The following is a 17,293-nucleotide window of genomic DNA, read 5'->3' as shown; positions in this document are numbered from 1 at the left end:
TGGGTGGCTGTGCACGTGGAGCGGGTACAGGTATGTGAGACTAGCAACTCTGTACTGCAATGACCACTACCATGGATGTTCCTGTGAAGGAACTTGCAAAGCTGAGAGCCGTCACGGAGGGGACATCGAAGGGAAAGAACCCATCCATCGAAGGCTCGTTAGACTCGCTTCTGCAGACTCTCTACCAAGTGAAGGACAAGATGGAGACGGAGCCCGTTACCGAAGACACGTTGGCATTGATAGCACAAACTGTCGAGGCCAAGAAGAAGGAGATCGACGAGAAGCAAAAAGAGATATACAATGCGATCGTCCGACTTGGTAAGACTTTAGATAAGGTGAGTGTTTCGTATGTGTGTCGTTCATAATACGCCGGCTTAACTCGCGGAACAGACATTTACCCAGCCATTGCCATCATACGATCCGCTGTTTGTGGCGGACGACGCGAAAGCGTCGCTCGATGCGATCGTTGCGGTACATTTCTTGCGGACGGGCCAGTTCTCCACCGCCGAGATGTTCATTCAGGTATATCTTCCTGCCAGCTCTCCCATGCGTATTCTGCCCCCTCACCTGCATTTCATCTAGGAATCCGGCGTTACAATCGACGCAGAGATCCGCAGTAAATTCGAGGAACTCCATCGCATCCTTACCGCTTTACGAATGCAGGATATCGGTCCCGCATTGGAGTAAGCATGATCTTCGAAATAAATGCTCTTTAGTTCTGACACGTTATTGAAAGGTGGTGTTCGAAGAATCGCCAATTCTTACAGTCGAAGTCATCACCATTGGAATTTTACCTCCATCGTTCACAATATATTCGCCTTCTTCTTGCTTGCAAACCACCAGATTATCAGCCCGCACTGTTCTATGCCAACACTGTTCTCCGTAACTTTTATACCGAACACACCGCCGAGTTTAGACGTCTCCTGGCATGCGTCATGTATCTCCCTAAGCAGAAGCTGGAATACTCGCCCTACGCAGACCTCGCATCGTCGACGGTACATACTGACCTCGAGTCTCTTTTCGCTACGGAATATTGTGCAAGCCTCGGCATGAGCCACCAAGTACCCCTAAGAGTAGTTGGTGATATTGGTGCAGGGGGTGCCTTGGCGAGGATTGAGAAGGCCCGCACGGTAATGAAAGAAAAGAAGAGTGAGTGGAGCCAGAGTGACGAGTTACCAGTACGTGGCCTCGTGTTTTATCTTCAAATTCTACTGATCGACTTGTTTTGCTTAGATCGAGATAACCCTGGCACCTGAGCATCGTTACCATTCCATCTTTGCGTGTCCCGTGTCGAAAGAACAGTCCACGGAACAAAATCCACCCATGATGATGGTCTGTGGGCATGTCATCACCAAGGATAGTTTGCAGAAGCTCAGCAAAAACAATGGGTCTGTGTCCAAACTCTTCTTTGCCATGCATTGAGGCTGATATTCCCTCTAGCCGCGTCAAATGTCCCTACTGCCCTGCGGAATCTGTGCAAACCAGTGCATTGCGCATATACTTCTAGCATTCTTGTTACTCGTTTGGCTTGTTTGTACTGCATATAACTTGTAAATTATAACATCGACATCTGTACTTGATAGCATTCGATTGACAAATCCACTCAGCTGATGATCTTATAGTCGAGGATCTACCCAACGAGCCTGGCTAGAGATGAGAATCGGCATTACTCATTTGTAGGAACATGCATACATACCATCATCGTCACTGATTCCTCACCGTTCTCATCTGTCGTCCTAACGATCGTATGCTCATCCACGCTCGGTGTGTTGAAATGCCGACAAAGCTGTTGAAGTCTGCCGACGTCGATCCCGTACCGTGCTGCGAGTGATTCTAGCTCTGCGGTGGTTGTCACGGACTTGCGAGTGTCGAACAAGTCGCTCAGGGAAGAGGCCAGTAGACGGTTGCGTGTCGCACGAGAATTCGCTGCCTCGACCTCAGATTGCATTCTGGAACGATACATAGCTTTGGCGTGGTCTGTCTGGCTCCCAAAGGAAGGCCAGTCACATCAGGTTAGGCACCGGATGAGCAGTGTTGACTATGGAAAGTAGCACGTACGGGTTGGGTAGACTGCATGTGATGATCAACACGCACAGGTCCTAGCATGTTCAACTTGGACATGAATTGTGGGTCTTTCCCGTCGTCTTCGATGGCTAGGTACATTTGTCCTGGTCAGATGTTCGTGAAAAATGCCAACGCCAACGCTTGCCTCGGCTCTTGGTGTCGCTGGCCAGTGGAAATTTGGCCTCCCCCAGTGGGGCTGCACCAGGCTTTGACGGTGTTCGGCTTCCAGTCCATGATGGTTTCTCTTTGGGTAGTCTGCGGACGACCTTGGACGTTACTCCCCCCATGGTGGCTCAAGTGAGAGTCAATATGGACTCAGTATTAAACCGTCAATTGCATGGATGCCACATCCGTCCGCACACTTCAAAGACTGGGAAAGTCAATTCGTATCGTCTATAGATGTCTGGCTATGTGTTTTACAGCCTCCGTTGCTTATTTATACACAATTCGCTAGAAGGACGGGGTAGATTGAGTTAGAGAAGAAAAAAAAAATTGGAGGAGAAAATAGAAAACAATCCAGCACAAGCCAAAACCGCCGTGAATTTCTGCGTAGGTCACCAAGTAAAGAAATGAACAAGGGCAAAAAGGAACTGTAATTTGCACGAGTGTTAATGCGATCGAAGATGGTATCAGAGAAAGGAGCGGATATGAGTGTCTGTGTTAAGAACCTGGACCATAGCATGATGGAGACGGCGATACATACAAAGACAAGCAAGACGTTTGATGGCAGTGTCGTGGTCATGGTCGTTAGCTAGATTATTTTAACTGAAGGTACCCATGTTCGCCGACGGCGTTTGTTGGTATACCTGGTACATGGTATACGGCTGGTAATGTGGCGGAACGCCCTGGGGACTATATGGAGCTTGCCCCATCCCAAGAGGGCTCCCAGTCTGCGGGAGGTTGGGAGGCTGAGCGTTGTACGAAACGGTAGGAGTACCCGACGGCATTAACGGCACCTGGTTACGGCGGATCGCTGAGCGAGGAGCATTGACGTCGGGAGATCGCAGGGCAAATGGATTGAAAGCGTCCGTGGAGGGCGAGAACGCAGATGGCGGATTGGACGGCCGGTTGCGTAATACCGAATTGCTTGGACCGTATGCAGGGTCAATTTGAAGCTGAGGAGGTCCAGAATGCGGGTTCTGACCACCCATTTGCAACGCAGCCATCATCGATGCCAGACCTTGGTCGTTGTTCGGATAGCCAGAAGGAAAGCCGGGCAAATTCTGTGCGTGCTGAGAGGGTACCTTCTTCCCAGGCGGCCCATTGGCGGTGTACGTGGGCTGGTAGCTGGGAATTGGGAGACCAACTTCTTCGATTAAACGACGGTAGGCTTGTGTAGCTATGACCTTGAGCTCGATCAGGACCCGTTTTGTAGCATCAATATATTTCGGTTTCTCCTCCGAGTCAAGGAATGGGCTCGTCAGAATCTTGTGGACAACGGCGACTCCATTAACTTGATCGCCCAACACATCCGTAAGAACGTGATCTCCTGGAGACGAAAATAACGCCTGCACGATCTGCCGTGAGGCCTCCGGTTCTATCTTCTGGTTCACAATCCTAAGAACTGTGAGGGAAGCCAACTTGTGCGTGCATAGGTGTGAGAGATGAGGGGTGAAACGTGGCGCAAGAAGATTGTATCTTGACGGGAAAGAGGAGGTGTCCAAGAGCCAGGTGAGCAGCAACGCGCCATTCGGGTTGGTAGCTAAAGGTATCGAGTTCAGGATGACAAGCAGTAGCAATGCGGCGCTGTTGACTGATAGTGATGTGAGGGCTCTCCAAGCAAGCCCTCATACTCCGAGCGCCGAAACGCCCCTTGCTGCGATTTCCCACATGCGATCGACCATCGCATCAAAGATGAAGTCGTTTGCAGGCATACCAAAGCGTAGGCAACACCTAGCAGATATGTCAGTGTACCGAAGGAGGGATACCCATCAAAATACATACTGCACGACATAATTGCCAAATTGATCGAGAAGGAGGGGAGGTGCGTAAGGCCGCAAATTTTGGACGACCAGTGCTATTTCCTCGGGTGTTTGCACACATTCAATTATCTTTTGTGCAGCCCACGTCCCATTCTTGTGTATTCCAATCATCGCCAGATGAGGGGTGATTCTGTCTAACATTGCAAACCTCGGCGCAGACGAACATCGCTCAAAGAGTTTTTGCACAACCTTCGAAGAAGTCCACGTAAGCCTTCATGGGCTTCTTGAAACAATGGAAACACACCGTGTTACCCAACCAGTCAGACGCCAAGTCAACTATTTCTCCATCCAAGAAGTCACCAACAACCTGATCGATCTCTTCCACCGACATCGTACTAGAGTCCAGTCTCTTACGAAGTTCTCGCAGCTTGGACGCGTCCCAGCGCCTGCTGTTCTGCCTCTCGGAAACGAGGGGAATGGTGGTGTAATACATCGTAGGCGGGCGGAATTCTGGGGGGAACGATGATTACTGACAAGTGCTTCCAATGTTAGTTAACATACCCTGAAAGTGACTGGATATCGGCCTCGGCATCCGCACATCCTTTCGTAAGTTCCCTCATAATCATCTGCTGTTCTGTCACCGAAGGTGTCCACCCAGCTGGCTTGGAAAGCCCATCTGAAACATAGGCTAGGTTGTGCATGCCCGATCCAATCATGCTAAGTAAGAGGTTCGAGCGGTAATTCTCCACCTGTCCACCAAGGACTTGCTGATCAGCGGGAACTGTGGATGCGCCCTTGACGCTGCGGAGAGCGTGGATGGTTGCGCCGACGCTCAGGTCACCAATTCCTTGAACCGCAATACTTGGACTCTCATCCTGCGTGCCGCTTCCTTCTTGACTATTCTTGACAGGGACCTTCGCAAAGCCAATGCGGATCGCGCCAACATCGCTTCCGAGAACATCACGACCGTTCAGCGCCTTCCTAGCCCTCACAGCATCGTCCAATCGCTCAAAGTTGACTAAACAAGGCTTAGTATATCTAGATACTGATGATGACACCCACTCACTGAACCCGCAGTTTTTATGAGTCAAGACCCTGGCAGACTCAATCGGACCGTAAGGACTGAAAACGCTCAAAATAGTTGCAGGAGTTGTAGTGCTCGGAATCGACCCAATCCAAAGCGCGCGAGTCGGCGTAGACTGCAACTGAGCATCTAGTCCACTCATCCCTGGGCTACCGCTCTTGCTCATATTGTTAGGGGAGGTCGCTCCAGAGCTGGTTACGGTAGTTCCCTTGGCTGGAGCAACGGGTGCACTATCCGCCTTTCCAAATCCGATACGAACGGTCTGACCGTTCGGCATGCCGATGTTGCCTCCAAGCCTGTTCAGGACGTCGTCCTTCGCGCGGATGGCATCCGCCTGGTCAACAAAATTGACAAAGCCACATTCCTGCGAGGACTCCGTGAGAACATGATCGCAGTCGACGGTAGACCACAAACCTTCTCGGGTAATAACCGCAAGCTCTCGATGGCACCGTAGGGAGCGAAGACATGGATAAGTTGCTCACTTGTGACAGAACTATCCAGATTGCCAATCCATAGAGATCTAGTCGGGGTTTGGATCTGCGAATTGTTGCTCGCTTCCGCTTTTGGAGAGACCGACCGCCCCTGCGAGTTAGGAGCAACTAAGTACACAGCTGCGCGATTGCTGAGCTCGTTAGTAGGGAAGTGAACATTAGATGGAGGCGTAGCCCGAGAACCAAGCTTGACATCAGACTTGAGAATGCCAGCAGGATTTGCGATGGTATTGAGTCCACTGGATGGGGGGCCGATATCACCAAGGTAAGGAGGTTGAATCTCGTTCGTCGCACGACGTTGAAGAGAGCGGATGGGATCATCAAGGGTACCCACAGATATGGCCCGTGGTCTGGCGTTAAGAACGCTGGACGGTGAGAGGTGGTCCGATTGTTTGAACCCTTTGGCAACATAGGAACTGTGCAAGAGGCTAGCTTCGGGAATAGGACCATCGTAAGACGTCAGTCGCTGACGTTCATACAACTGCTGAGACTCATAACTGTTCAGGTACTCCTCTTCATCATCGGCGCTAGGGGTCGACAACAGGGAGGTTGCACCAGAGGAGCGGGCACGGTACGGGTTCGAAACCGTGCTCGCCCGCAGGCGGGAGTGGCTTGTCAAGTTACCAGCGATCGCAGCCTGCGTCTGAGTGCGTAGCTCGGACAGGGATGCGGGCGCCGGTTGTGAGCGGTGACTGTCATCCAAACCGAGATAATCAAGCGTGTGGACATCGAAGTCATCGGCCGAGTCCGCGGATGTGACAGAACGAAGTTCATCCAGAACAGGAAAAGAGGAACCAGTGCCATTTGCAGATAACCAAGACGACGAGAATATAGAAGGGCCGAACGCGTTGGAAAGGCCAGCCGATGGCAAATTCAACGAACCAGACCGGAGTCGACTGATACGCTCAGAAGTACCGACAGGAGGACTAACAGCAGCCGCTGGGGCGACGCAGGTAACCGCGTGGCGAAGTCCGGGGCGTGTGGGTGCGACAACACTCGGGGGCGTATTGGCGCTCTGCCGCTGCTGTAGTTGTTCTGCAAAGGACTCCGTGGATGCAGTGGTACTGCTCAGGGTGTTTGAGGAGGCAGCGAATCGCTGAGCAGCGAGGTGAACGTCGGAAGGCAGAGTCCCAGCTCTGGCTCTCCTGAAACCAGCTGGATAGTTGGATGGGGACATGCCAGTGGCATCCCCAGGGGAATTCACGGTTGAAGTGATATCATTGGGCGGGGAGCCAGAAGGGGCAAGAGCGCGCAGCGCAGGGGGTCGATATCTCCCTAAGCGCTCCTCTGCCTGGATTTCCCGGGCTCTTTTGATGTGAAAAGTGAATAGGGAGAAGGCACGACATATCATGAAACGCCCACCTCTTTGCAAAGGCAGCAGACTGGTGCTGGGGGAGGTGTTTTACCCGAAGGAACTCTCGAATAGGAGCCATTGTTGTCGGAGGTAGATAAAGACATTATAGGGCTAATTTTCGTGTTGAATTAGAGATTACCGTTCGGTGAGGTGGAGTCGATTAACGGATGGTGAGCCCGTCTTTTGCGTGCGGTAGACCAGAAATAAGGAGATACCCAGGGTAAGACTACCAGACCTTGTGTTTGTTTTTTTTCTTCAAAAAAAGAAGCTTGAGACCGAGTCAGGCTGTTTCGTTGTGCGATGGTTGACCGAACCGAAGTAAATTAGCTTGCGTTTGGGCGAGGCAAAAGAAAGAGAAGAAAAGCGAGAATAAGCAAAGAATATGTGATGGACGTGGTCCACCCGAACACTGGTACTTTTGGGATGACCTGGTGTACCTGAACCAGCAAAAATACGGAGGGGCTTAGTAGTAAAGGTGCTATGAGCACTTGTGTGGTGGACAGTCTCAGACTCCACGAAGAGCCTCTCAAATTCACACTCCGACAAATAGCACAAAATTAATTCTCGGTGAGCGGGGCGTACACACGTCAAAAAAAATATGCTTGATAGCAAGTAGGTCTCAAGGCAAGCGGAAGAAAGGAGTGAAACGGCAAAGCGTACTGCAAAGCGCAGCTCAAGAGAACCATGGATGTAATATGATACTTAGTGGTGGTATACGAAGAGTTCGAAAGCAAATAATCTAGCCCCAGCGTCGATTAAGAAAAACGAAGTGTGTCCGTGTGTAAATGGCAGAACGTAGAACTTTATGAAAAGCGGCGCAGTCAAGAGTGCCGGGGACCCCTTGTCCTTGGAGGTGTAGCGCATGAGCGTGCAGCAGCCGCATCCGCGACCCGCCTCGACCGGCGCAAGGGTTTCTCCTCCTTACCGCAACTCTCGGCTGAGCTCTCAGTGCCAACCACTTCAATCTCCTTCTCATCTTCCCAATCAGGACAGACACATAGTGTATGGAACATCTCTTGTTCGGACTGACTAAGTGGGGTCTCCCTCACATGGGAACCATCTTCGGCAGGGGCGCCGGGGCGTAAAGCAGCAAACGCCATGTCAAAGGAGGGCGGAATCATCACTAAGGGTTCTTCGAGAACCACATCGAGGGGTGCTTCCCATATAACCTCTTTGTCAGTTCGTGATTGTTCAGGATCAACCATGAGTGTCGAAGATGTGGGCGTAGACGACTTGAAATGAGGTCCAAACTGATAAAGCATTCGTCCAGGTGTACTCTTCTTATGAAAGTCTTGCAACGCACTAGGAAACCGCATGACGAGTTCGTCGGACAGGAAGGTATCCTTCACGACCTCTGGAAGTCTCTGCGCATACGTCCGAGCAATGCCAAGTGGTACCCAGAGCCCACTAACTGAAGATAACCTATGAAAAACACTGATGGACCCCAGGGGGAGGGGAGACGGAACGGGCAAAGAGAGATAAGACAGAATCACAGAAAGATTCACGAAATCGGTGTCAATGCGTCTCAGCAGCGCTGTCGAACCGAGAATAGTTTGATAAACAGATATACCTACTCAAGATTACGTCAGTCAAATCCATGCTGTCTCGGCTTCAAAATACGCTCACCTTCAACCTGCGTTGCAACGATGCTGGGTATGCAAGGTTGACAGGTGTGCACTACTACAGCATCAGACACCACACCGCGAGACGAAGGTGCCGCGGGCCGGGCATCAGTTGTGGCAGTATCCTGTGGAGCCGCTTCCGTCCGTGCGAGTACTTGACACTCCCGTTCCGGAGAGGTGCTGGCTGCTCGTCTAGGAAGAGATTTCGCGTGTGGCCGCGCTGAGTGAAGACATCTGCCATTCAGGCCTTTTGCAGAATCCGTCCATCCCTCATCAAACTCTTTCGGATGGACACTGTCAGGTCCGAGTAACTCCGTGTCCTGCCAAGTTAGAACGCCGTCTGCACATGAAACGTGAGCTGGCGAGCAAGGAGTAAAAACCGAAGAGTATGGGGGAGATAAAGGTGGCGACAGTGGCATTGGCCACCGGAACGAGGAGTCTGTGCTAACATCGGAAGCTGGTGACACAGACGAGTGGAAAGACGATGATGACGGAGTGAATGAGGAGCACGGTGATACTGGAAAACCAGGTCCAGGAGAGTAAGACGCGCCGGGCAACGAAAGCAGAGCAGACAGATTACGTGGTTCTCCCACCTCAATTTTAATCTCAGTATTGCACATGTCTTCGTGAGCATGTGCAGCGCCAGACCAACTATTTTCAAACTCCCACTCCCAAAACTCAAACTCATCAGTCTTCATGTCGTCCGGCGGCAATTTGACTGTCGCAGAAGAGACCGTAGATGGGTTAGGTGGGGTGCAGTCGACATCCTCCCACAAGTCCAGCATGTCACGTACATCCCGAGGTTCCTGTTTGACTTCCCGAGCGTGCTCAGAGTCAGCCTCATCGATGGATTCAAGCGGGATTATTGGGGATGCAATAGATATGGACGAAGAATCCCAGTCAAATTCGGTTTCGGCATCGAAGCTTAAGTCGAGTTCGCCACGGTCGGAGTCCGGGGGTGGTGAGGCACTGTAGGGGACTGACGGCGACCGCCTGGCATCGGCACCAGGAAAACGTGTGCATGGGGTGTCGTCGTACGTTGGTGCGTAACTGGGAACGGTGGTCGATCGACGGGGGTACGGCGGAAGACTCCACGGAACGTCGGGCGAGGACAATTGCATGTCGACATCTTCGTCGGACTCCTCCGAAGACGAGGATTCTGAAGACAAATCGATTACCTCCCTTGGTGGTGAACTGGTGGGGACGGGAGACGACGGTCGGAGACGGAGAGTAACCTTCACTTTGGGCGGTCGTCCCTCATCCTCGATGTCGCTGTCACTGGAATCGGCGACATATGCGGAGACATTCGAACTTGGGCGACTTCGTTCCTTACTTGACTGTTGGTTGAAATCCTGCGAAGCCTGACGGCAGCCCCTCCGTAATCTTTTTCTCTTCTCCCCGCAGTGCGCCTGGTCCCATTTCGGCTTGTTTGGCGATCCGACTGCGTCTTCGGTCATGATGGACTGTCCTTTTCCCTCTTTTCCATATTCGCACAGGCGTATCCCAGCACGTGCAAACGGGCAGGACACGCCCGCAGCCTTAGAAAGATACCAAACCATTGTTCCCCGCCTGAAGTTGGTAAGCCTTCCGTCTTGCATACCGTCCACGGGCTGTGCAGGCTTCCTCTCCACGCCTTCTTTGGAAATCGACTTGTTTACACTAGTCGCACCACCTACTCGGCTGTAGAGTGCAGGAACAAGTTTGTCATCTGCGGGAGTGCCCGAAAGGACATGTCGCAACAGTAGGGGGTGGTCCTGTTTCGCTTCACATCGCGAGAGATGATTCCGGATATAAGTTGTGATGGCTTGGGAAGCAGCAGAAACGCTATGATCGAGGTGAGGACAACCGGTTAGCGGGACGAAGCATAACAGAAGAAACGAGGGCAAAATGAAACGTTCGGTGATGCGGGGAATGACGGGGTGCTTAAACGTACTTTTGACACATTAACCCAAACTTTAATGCCATTTCAGCCAGATCTTTGATGGTCATTGCTCGGTTGTCCTGCGAATGCCAAACGGTCGGATGGATCATAAAAGGGCCACGAGTAAAGCTCCACAAGCGCCAGAAAAAGTGAAATGGACGCACCACCGAGAGAAAGGAACGGCCAATTGCTTGAAAAACTTTGCTTGAGGCATCCTCTGGATGAAGCACGATGTTAGGCAAGGGGAAAGTAGGGAGAGGATCTTCCTGCTGCTTCTGCGCTGGAGGGGTAGGGCACGGGTCTAAGCTTGCGTGGCGTTGGGTATGGTGGAGACGACTGGCGAAGGCGTGTGCTTGGTCTTAGAACCGAGTTCTTGCGTATCCTCGTGCCATAGGGATGAGGCTTTGTGGAAGAGAGATGAGATGGGAGAGGCCATGGGGAAGGGTGGGGTACGTGGGGGTGCATTGGTGGTGAATTATCTGGACATTAGAGAAGCAGACCAGGTCGGCCAGCGAAGTGGGAAGCAGCAAGGGAGCGCGGTGATTGTGAACGACCCTTTGTCGCATATGACTCCGTGCTGTCATCGAAAAAATTCAAAATCTCGTTGCTGTGTTACATCACGTAATCCGATCACCCCTTATCGCTTCCGCTGCGGGGTTTCTTATCGACGTGTCTACCGTGGAGGCGAACTCGTTTCTAGGACGGCGCAGCGACCACCGTGCTTTCAGGCGTGACTCGCCTCATTGTCAACCTGGCATCAAGTCACGGCGTCTACAAGTAACTGTAAGTTCCGTACCAGCGCTTCACCAAAGGCGCCGGGCGCGTGACGTTTTCCACAAAATATTCTCACCGCCATGCCACAGTCCAGTGGGTACAAGTATTCCATATTTAGCCGAAATCACAGTCGCCATGTCCCTCCTGGATCTTTATTAGGCCTGACCTGTCCGACTGCCCTCGACAGGGTGTTCGTACCAGTGGTCATCATTCCACTTCAAGTCGTGCAAGCAGCCAGCTGGTCTAACCAGTTATCATCGGTTCCACGAGGTGACGGTCCATGCTATCCGGACCACTTATCTATGGCCCCCTTATTGTCTGCTCTTCCCCTCCAATTGTGCCCATTTTAGGCAACTTCTATTGTAGAGGTAGTTCCGGAGACGGTCCTTGGGTTCTCAGAATCATCCTGTTTAGGAATAAACTCTGAATGCTCCTCCCGGCAGATCCGGGAGTGTCATTCTAAGTACAAACTAACCCCCCTTGTGACGTCGTCCCGATCAATCTACATAGCGTGAACAGAATTCAAAACAACGTAGATTAATCGACCTAAAACACTGTGAGGCTATTAATACAAGTGTCAGTGCAAGGTGGGACAGCACCCCTAAACGAGAGATACGTGTACATCAATCTTACAAGGGAACAGTACTGGTGAAATGAACCTTGGACCTGAAAATTGTAGAATGCATCCACCTTATTTCGCACCTGCTCTTTTCCTGCTCTTCGAGGGAGATACAGTTCGCGTTTTCCCTCGCACCTGTGGATCGCGAAGCCCTCGTTATACCCTTCCAAAAGACAGCATTTTAGCGGACTGAAACTGCGGAGGAAAATGAATGGTTACCTTCTTTGCTACGGCACGCCTTGTTGAAGGTTTCTTGACCACTTTCCGACCGGCCGTACTGGTGGATGTCGTCCTTCCTCTCTTCGCCCTGGATGTATACTTTTTCGTCGTGGTGGCCGTCTTCTTCGCAAGTGGAGCAGCCGCAACCTTTGGCAGAGGGAGCCTGCTTGGAAGCTGGTTTCGCATTCTGAAATTTATATCACCCCTTTCAATGGAAGAAAAGAGGACGAGGGGGGGCCTCTTACCTCTTTCGATGTCCCTTTCATTCTTTCAGGTGCTAATTTCACTTTTCCAGATGGACCTATCCAAAGCACGGTTGGATTCGTGTCGAATGAGAACGGGGAAGGAAGCTAGAACAGAGAGGGGGCCGGACCTTTCGGGAGGACGAAGTTACCCTTTTCTGTCCCCGCAGTAATAGCACGGTTGAGTTGGTTCGTCGTTGTGGCGCTCATAGCCAGCTGATAATTAAACTCGACGAACTGGAGGACAGTGGGTCAGCTGAAGACCCGTCGTACTGAAAATCGGACAGACCTTTTTAAGAGCAGGTCTAGATACACCGTTCTGCGTCCCGTCCGGAGTCGTGATGATGCATTCCTAAAGTCAGGCCGTAGCGGTTGATTAGGAACTGATTAAACGAGAGATACTTACCGTAATCATCTCTGTCCACGAAGGATGCTTGGGTTGAGGGGGCCTTCCAGTCGTCCTCCTAGGCGATGTCTTCGTAGCTGGCTTTCTCGCACGGACCATATCTCTGCCTGCAATACAAAAAGCAAGCTGATCAAAGAAGGGAGTCGAGCGAAACACAGTCAGGGGTAAAGATTGCCTCATACATGATGTTGTCATGTGACCTGGGCAAGCGCACGGACACCTCATGCGCAAAGACAGGCACAGACCACTGTAGGCCCGTCTACGGTGGAACTGAGGAGCCAGTGAAATATACTGCGGAGGGTGTATCTAGTAGGCGGGCACTGCACTAATGACATCGCTACTGGCCTTATACCTTGATATTCCTTGATTTTCCTTTGGCCATGCTTGGGCTCACCATTGTAATGGCTTTATATAACATTGCAAAGCTATATCCATGTATACTGCTGGACTTGATGGAGGAGTGCGAGTTTAACGGTAGCGGGTTCTATTGAGTCCACGTAAATAAGACTTTCCTGCAGCGACTCTACATCTGGGAAACAGCTACGCGACGCGGCTGTTAACAGCTCTTTCGCACTTGAGCGAGTCCTCTCATTGGCCAACAAGTGTCTTAGCGAGTCTTACGACAAGTCACTTCCAAACGGAGGCAGGTATAACCTGCTCATTCCCTCGGGTAGTTTTGCAGATGTAGGTGCCAGCACAGAGCTGATGCTCGCCGGGTGCATTGGAGAACACTGGCATCATTACATACATCCGGGATAAACCGTCGGTTTGATACAAGTTTGATGTGTCATGTTGGCGCCCACGGAACCGCCTTGCTTTCCGACGACTTGAAAACACCAGTACCACAGCGAGGCATAATAACTCGGGGCGTTGACCGAAATGCCGCTCTCAGATTATTTAGTGACAGACGACCTCACCATCGTCCTGGGTGTCATCGGGATTTCAGTCTATCTGCTGCAAAATTTCTATAAGCCGCAACCACTGGTGCACCCCATCCTCTTGGGGCGCCAAAGTGACGTGGGTCGTGTAAGACATCCTGGAGAGAGCCCCGTATACCGAAACTATTCGACAGGACTCATGGGGAGTGTATGTCTGGCCCTCGTCTTTGATTTCTTCGTGACTGACCAGTGACGCACACGACGTGGGGGGACTTCGTTGTTGGCCCTTAGTTTCCTATCAGGCCTGACAAGGACGTCAATGTCGTGAATGACATGGTGCGCCCTCAGTTTGAGGCCCGTCGGACGCTTTGGTCCACCAAGGTAAGTCGTACATGTCAATGTCATGGTCATCGCTTGTCGCTTACTATACCCCTCCCCAGATCACGAATGCTCAGCTGAATGAACGAGTAAATACCTTTGGTATTGGTATTTCTCGCATTCTTCAGGAAGACTCCAATGTCCTGCTTCTCCTGAACGACGGTATCGGTACGCTTTTCTGTAAATCATCTACCGATAAATGGATGTTCATCCATCCCTCCTTCGTCCTTATCCAGAGTTCCTCATTGCTGACCTCGCACTCGCTAAGCACTCAATTGCTTCAATGACACTGTGTTCATTAAAACTTTTGTCTCGCGTTCTGGAGATGCACCCGCCCACCGCTATTATCGTCGACGCGGACTTTGTCCCTCTTCTTCTTGAGCTGATCTACGACGCGCGGGAATATGATCATAAAATCATAGTCGTTGGGAAATACGAAAGGCAAAATCTCTCAAAGGCTGGAAGACAAATAGAGGTCGTTCCATGGGCTCAGATAGAAGCCGATGGTGCCAACACAACGGAACCTGTCCCAGCAGCTACCCAACGCCAGTCGATCATCCTCTGTTCAAAATATCGTACTGACGGTTCTATTTAGGTCCTGACGACCCATATACACTCGTTTTCTTTGACACACCCTCTGGACAGATGCAAGCTGTGCGATTCACACACGAAAACATGACATCTGGTGTTGCAGCCATTCGGTCATTGTTCCCACCTTCGATGGCACTGTCTAGTGTCGACACCATCGTGTCAAACCACTCGTTGAGCACTCCATATGGACGTGCTATTGCTCACACTGCCTTGTATGAGAACACGAGCTTTGCGACAATCGACTCAACCAGAATGTTCGATATTGCTCGAGTTGGCGATAACAAGTCACCGACGGACGACGCACATTTGCATGATCTTGCCGACGTGCTTTCTGCAAGGCGGCACCCGATTCCCCAGCCGACGGTACTCTTTATCGGGCCCGGTCACCTCGAGGATTTGACATCTTCAATTCTGAAGCACGCAAGAGAATCGTGGTTGTATTCCTTCGCGTGGAGACACAAGTTAGCGGCATTCGCAGAAGGATTCCTCAGTAAAGATAGTCTGTGGGATCGCACAGTTTTTGACAGTGCGCGGGAACGTGTCTTGGGTGGTATGGCAAATGCATTGAAGGCTGTTATTATTAGCGGAGGTGCGTACACGTATGCTAGGTGCGAACTCTTAGCAACCATTCTTTATGTAACCAGGGCCAATTTCGAGCGAAGTTCTCACCCCTGCACGCATTGCACTGTCGCTTCCAATAATCAACGTACACGTAAGCCCCTGGGTAAGTGGACCTGTGTTCGCCACACAGGCGCTCGATGCACAGGTACTTCCCCCGGGAGACGAGCCAGCTCATGTTGGCGGGCCGAGCGTGAATGTGGAAGCGAAGTTAAGGGGCGTGAAAGACACATACTTGGAGAGGGAGAATGAAGATCCGGTCGGGGAGATAGTTGTGCGTGGACCCAGTGTTGGTGTGAGGGTAGGGGAAGAGCCCGGGAACATGGCGTGGCAGGAAACAGGTGGGGTCGGCCGCGCGATGACGAATGGGGCGTTCAAAGTGATTGGAGTCTGCACTGCATGAGGATTGTGCATGGGTCCATAAAGAAATGATTGGTGAACGAAGTATGCTTTCATATTGCATGTAAAAAGATCAGCGTAACCGCGAATTAGTAAATCTAAACCGATGGAGACACTCCAACGTTGGGATACATGACGTCAGTAATGGCGGGCGATCGACCGACGTCATGCAGTCACTCACCTCGGAATGGTGGCCAGGCCCCCCGTCCTGGACCACATAAAGACCCTCGGATCCCTCCCATGTAGTCCCTCAGTTACCCAGATACTCTCATTCACCACATCATACCCACCATGGTAGGTAGACACATTGTGTAAACCAAGGACGTACACTCACTTTGTTCAGGGATCGATATTCTCAGCCATCGGCTCTGGCATCAACGCTATAATTTCTGCCATTGCGAATGTCGTTATGACCGTTGTCGGGGCCATCACAACTGTTCGTGACGATACGATTTATTGTGGGCACGCGGGCCAACATGCTGATTCTCTCCCTCCTATACAGGTCATTGTGACGATCTTCGATGTCATTGTTGATATACTTTGCTGCAGATGCTTCGGTTCACGCCGATCAAGCTCACGCTACCGACGACGGAGAGGTGTTTACTGAGCGCGATGCATTCTGGAGAGAGCGCGGCCACACCCTGCCACCCGACAGTAGCGAATATATCTTAATAGTCTTGAATCAGGTATTAACAGTTGCGTGGGATGGGGAGTATGTTGCCAACAATAAGGACTTTTCATAGAAGAGAGAGAGAGAGGGAGAGATCCTAATCTATATTACAGCGGGTTGTAGTAGAGTACCCGCGGTGAGTTGTAATGGAGGTTGGTATAACGGTAAAGCGGTGATAGGGGTGCACCAGGTTTCTGTCAGAAGGTTGGCGCGGCGATAAGCTTTGAAATTTGAAATTTGAACTTTCAACTTCAGTCTGCGACCAGTTGACTCGTCTTTTGGCATCAGCATCAACACCTGACGGGCAGCATATATATGTACATTACAGACAGGAGGCGCTGCAGCTTTAGCCTCTTTCGCTTGGTGCAAGACTGCTACATCAATGCATCCTTTCGCCACTAGTATTCCGATCAGAAGCAATGTGTTGAAGTGGAGCTTATTATTAGCTCTCAGGTTATCCCAGGACGCCTCGGAGTACCATACTCGCCGTGGTCGTTTGGTTCTTTCCGTAATCAGAATACAAGGCAGTGGTGAAGTAATGATGTGTACGTTGACTGAGCCTCGAAACGAAGTAGTGCGGTACGCCAGTTTCATGTGGTTCCTTTACATGGACACGCTCAGCAGGAGTGCTGTACCTGGTGGCAGCAGGTACGAGAATTTTTTCACGATTGTGATCACCATCATTTGATTCGTATGCACACTAACGTACTTACCGTCAGAACATCGAAGCTACCACATTCCGGTTAGCTTCCGTTATCAATCTGGCATATTTTTCGCGAAGCCAAATTGGCAGTGACTCAATCAGCTTTCCATATAGGTTGCGACAGAGTTCTGGAAGGCTAACAGTACGTGGATTTGTCTGCGAACCATAAGACCCTCGGCACCATAGGCAACATCCATGAAGGCACCACACCCGGAAGGGGCACACCTGACCACTGCATACCAAGTGGTCGAACAGGGGGTTTTACTTACCAACTCCCGTTAATGCATTTCGCTTCTGGTCTTCGCAAGGCCCAGAGGCTAGTCTCCTTGCGATCGCTA

At 51.2% G+C, this 17,293-nt stretch overlaps 7 protein-coding genes across 7 annotated transcripts; 3 read left to right on the top strand and 4 right to left on the bottom strand.

The window, feature by feature from the left end:
• Positions 1-71: 71 nt before the first annotated feature.
• Positions 72-1,507, top strand: F5J12DRAFT_714482 (CTLH/CRA C-terminal to lish motif domain-containing protein; the record flags this gene model as incomplete). Its single annotated transcript, XM_051740894.1, has 6 exons — positions 72-335; positions 391-522; positions 583-683; positions 737-1,190; positions 1,234-1,388; positions 1,441-1,507. 6 exons carry the CDS (start codon positions 72-74, stop codon positions 1,505-1,507), a joined length of 1,173 nt encoding a protein of 390 aa, XP_051603397.1.
• F5J12DRAFT_375669 (uncharacterized protein) lies at positions 1,435-2,435 on the bottom strand. The gene is made up of 4 exons (XM_051739102.1): positions 2,210-2,435; positions 2,059-2,153; positions 1,697-1,981; positions 1,435-1,643 (listed from the first exon to the last, which is right to left on the bottom strand). The coding sequence occupies exons 1-4, from the start codon at positions 2,349-2,351 to the stop codon at positions 1,617-1,619; spliced, it is 549 nt and encodes a 182-aa protein (XP_051603396.1). The 5' UTR covers positions 2,352-2,435; the 3' UTR covers positions 1,435-1,616.
• Positions 2,431-7,432, bottom strand: F5J12DRAFT_804758 (uncharacterized protein). The gene is made up of 9 exons (XM_051744511.1): positions 6,924-7,432; positions 5,485-6,852; positions 5,053-5,434; positions 4,548-5,004; positions 4,291-4,444; positions 4,009-4,235; positions 3,906-3,957; positions 3,792-3,876; positions 2,431-3,766 (listed from the first exon to the last, which is right to left on the bottom strand). Exons 1-9 carry the CDS (start codon positions 7,017-7,019, stop codon positions 2,826-2,828), a joined length of 3,762 nt encoding a protein of 1,253 aa, XP_051603395.1. The 5' UTR covers positions 7,020-7,432; the 3' UTR covers positions 2,431-2,825.
• Positions 7,433-11,151, bottom strand: F5J12DRAFT_804754 (uncharacterized protein). Its single transcript, XM_051744510.1, has 5 exons — positions 10,756-11,151; positions 10,623-10,733; positions 10,471-10,538; positions 8,542-10,361; positions 7,433-8,485 (listed from the first exon to the last, which is right to left on the bottom strand). The coding sequence occupies exons 1-5, from the start codon at positions 10,921-10,923 to the stop codon at positions 7,737-7,739; spliced, it is 2,916 nt and encodes a 971-aa protein (XP_051603394.1). The 5' UTR covers positions 10,924-11,151; the 3' UTR covers positions 7,433-7,736.
• Positions 11,152-11,788: 637 nt separating this feature from the next.
• Positions 11,789-13,127, bottom strand: F5J12DRAFT_804749 (uncharacterized protein; the record flags this gene model as incomplete). Its single annotated transcript, XM_051744509.1, has 6 exons — positions 12,719-13,127; positions 12,602-12,664; positions 12,444-12,549; positions 12,316-12,371; positions 12,071-12,257; positions 11,789-12,014 (listed from the first exon to the last, which is right to left on the bottom strand). Coding segments are annotated over exons 1-6 (728 nt in total), but the record flags the coding sequence as incomplete, so codon positions are not given.
• A 470-nt stretch (positions 13,128-13,597) lies between these two features.
• Positions 13,598-15,586, top strand: F5J12DRAFT_714269 (uncharacterized protein; the record flags this gene model as incomplete). The annotated part of the gene is made up of 6 exons (XM_051740880.1): positions 13,598-13,804; positions 13,888-13,977; positions 14,037-14,142; positions 14,211-14,537; positions 14,570-15,154; positions 15,210-15,586. The coding sequence occupies 6 exons, from the start codon at positions 13,598-13,600 to the stop codon at positions 15,584-15,586; spliced, it is 1,692 nt and encodes a 563-aa protein (XP_051603392.1).
• Positions 15,587-15,716: 130 nt separating this feature from the next.
• F5J12DRAFT_375479 (uncharacterized protein) lies at positions 15,717-16,269 on the top strand. The gene is made up of 2 exons (XM_051739101.1): positions 15,717-15,876; positions 15,926-16,269. The coding sequence occupies exons 1-2, from the start codon at positions 15,874-15,876 to the stop codon at positions 16,187-16,189; spliced, it is 267 nt and encodes an 88-aa protein (XP_051603391.1). The 5' UTR covers positions 15,717-15,873; the 3' UTR covers positions 16,190-16,269.
• The last annotated feature ends 1,024 nt before the right edge of the window (positions 16,270-17,293 follow it).

The sequence above is a fragment of the Pisolithus orientalis genome (genome assembly GCF_024613125.1).
Source record: "Pisolithus orientalis strain OTSU chromosome Unknown F5J12scaffold_4, whole genome shotgun sequence".
Taxonomy (NCBI): domain Eukaryota; kingdom Fungi; phylum Basidiomycota; class Agaricomycetes; order Boletales; family Pisolithaceae; genus Pisolithus; species Pisolithus orientalis.
Note: the sequence above shows the minus strand (reverse complement) of the source record. Positions and strands in the feature narration are given on the sequence as shown.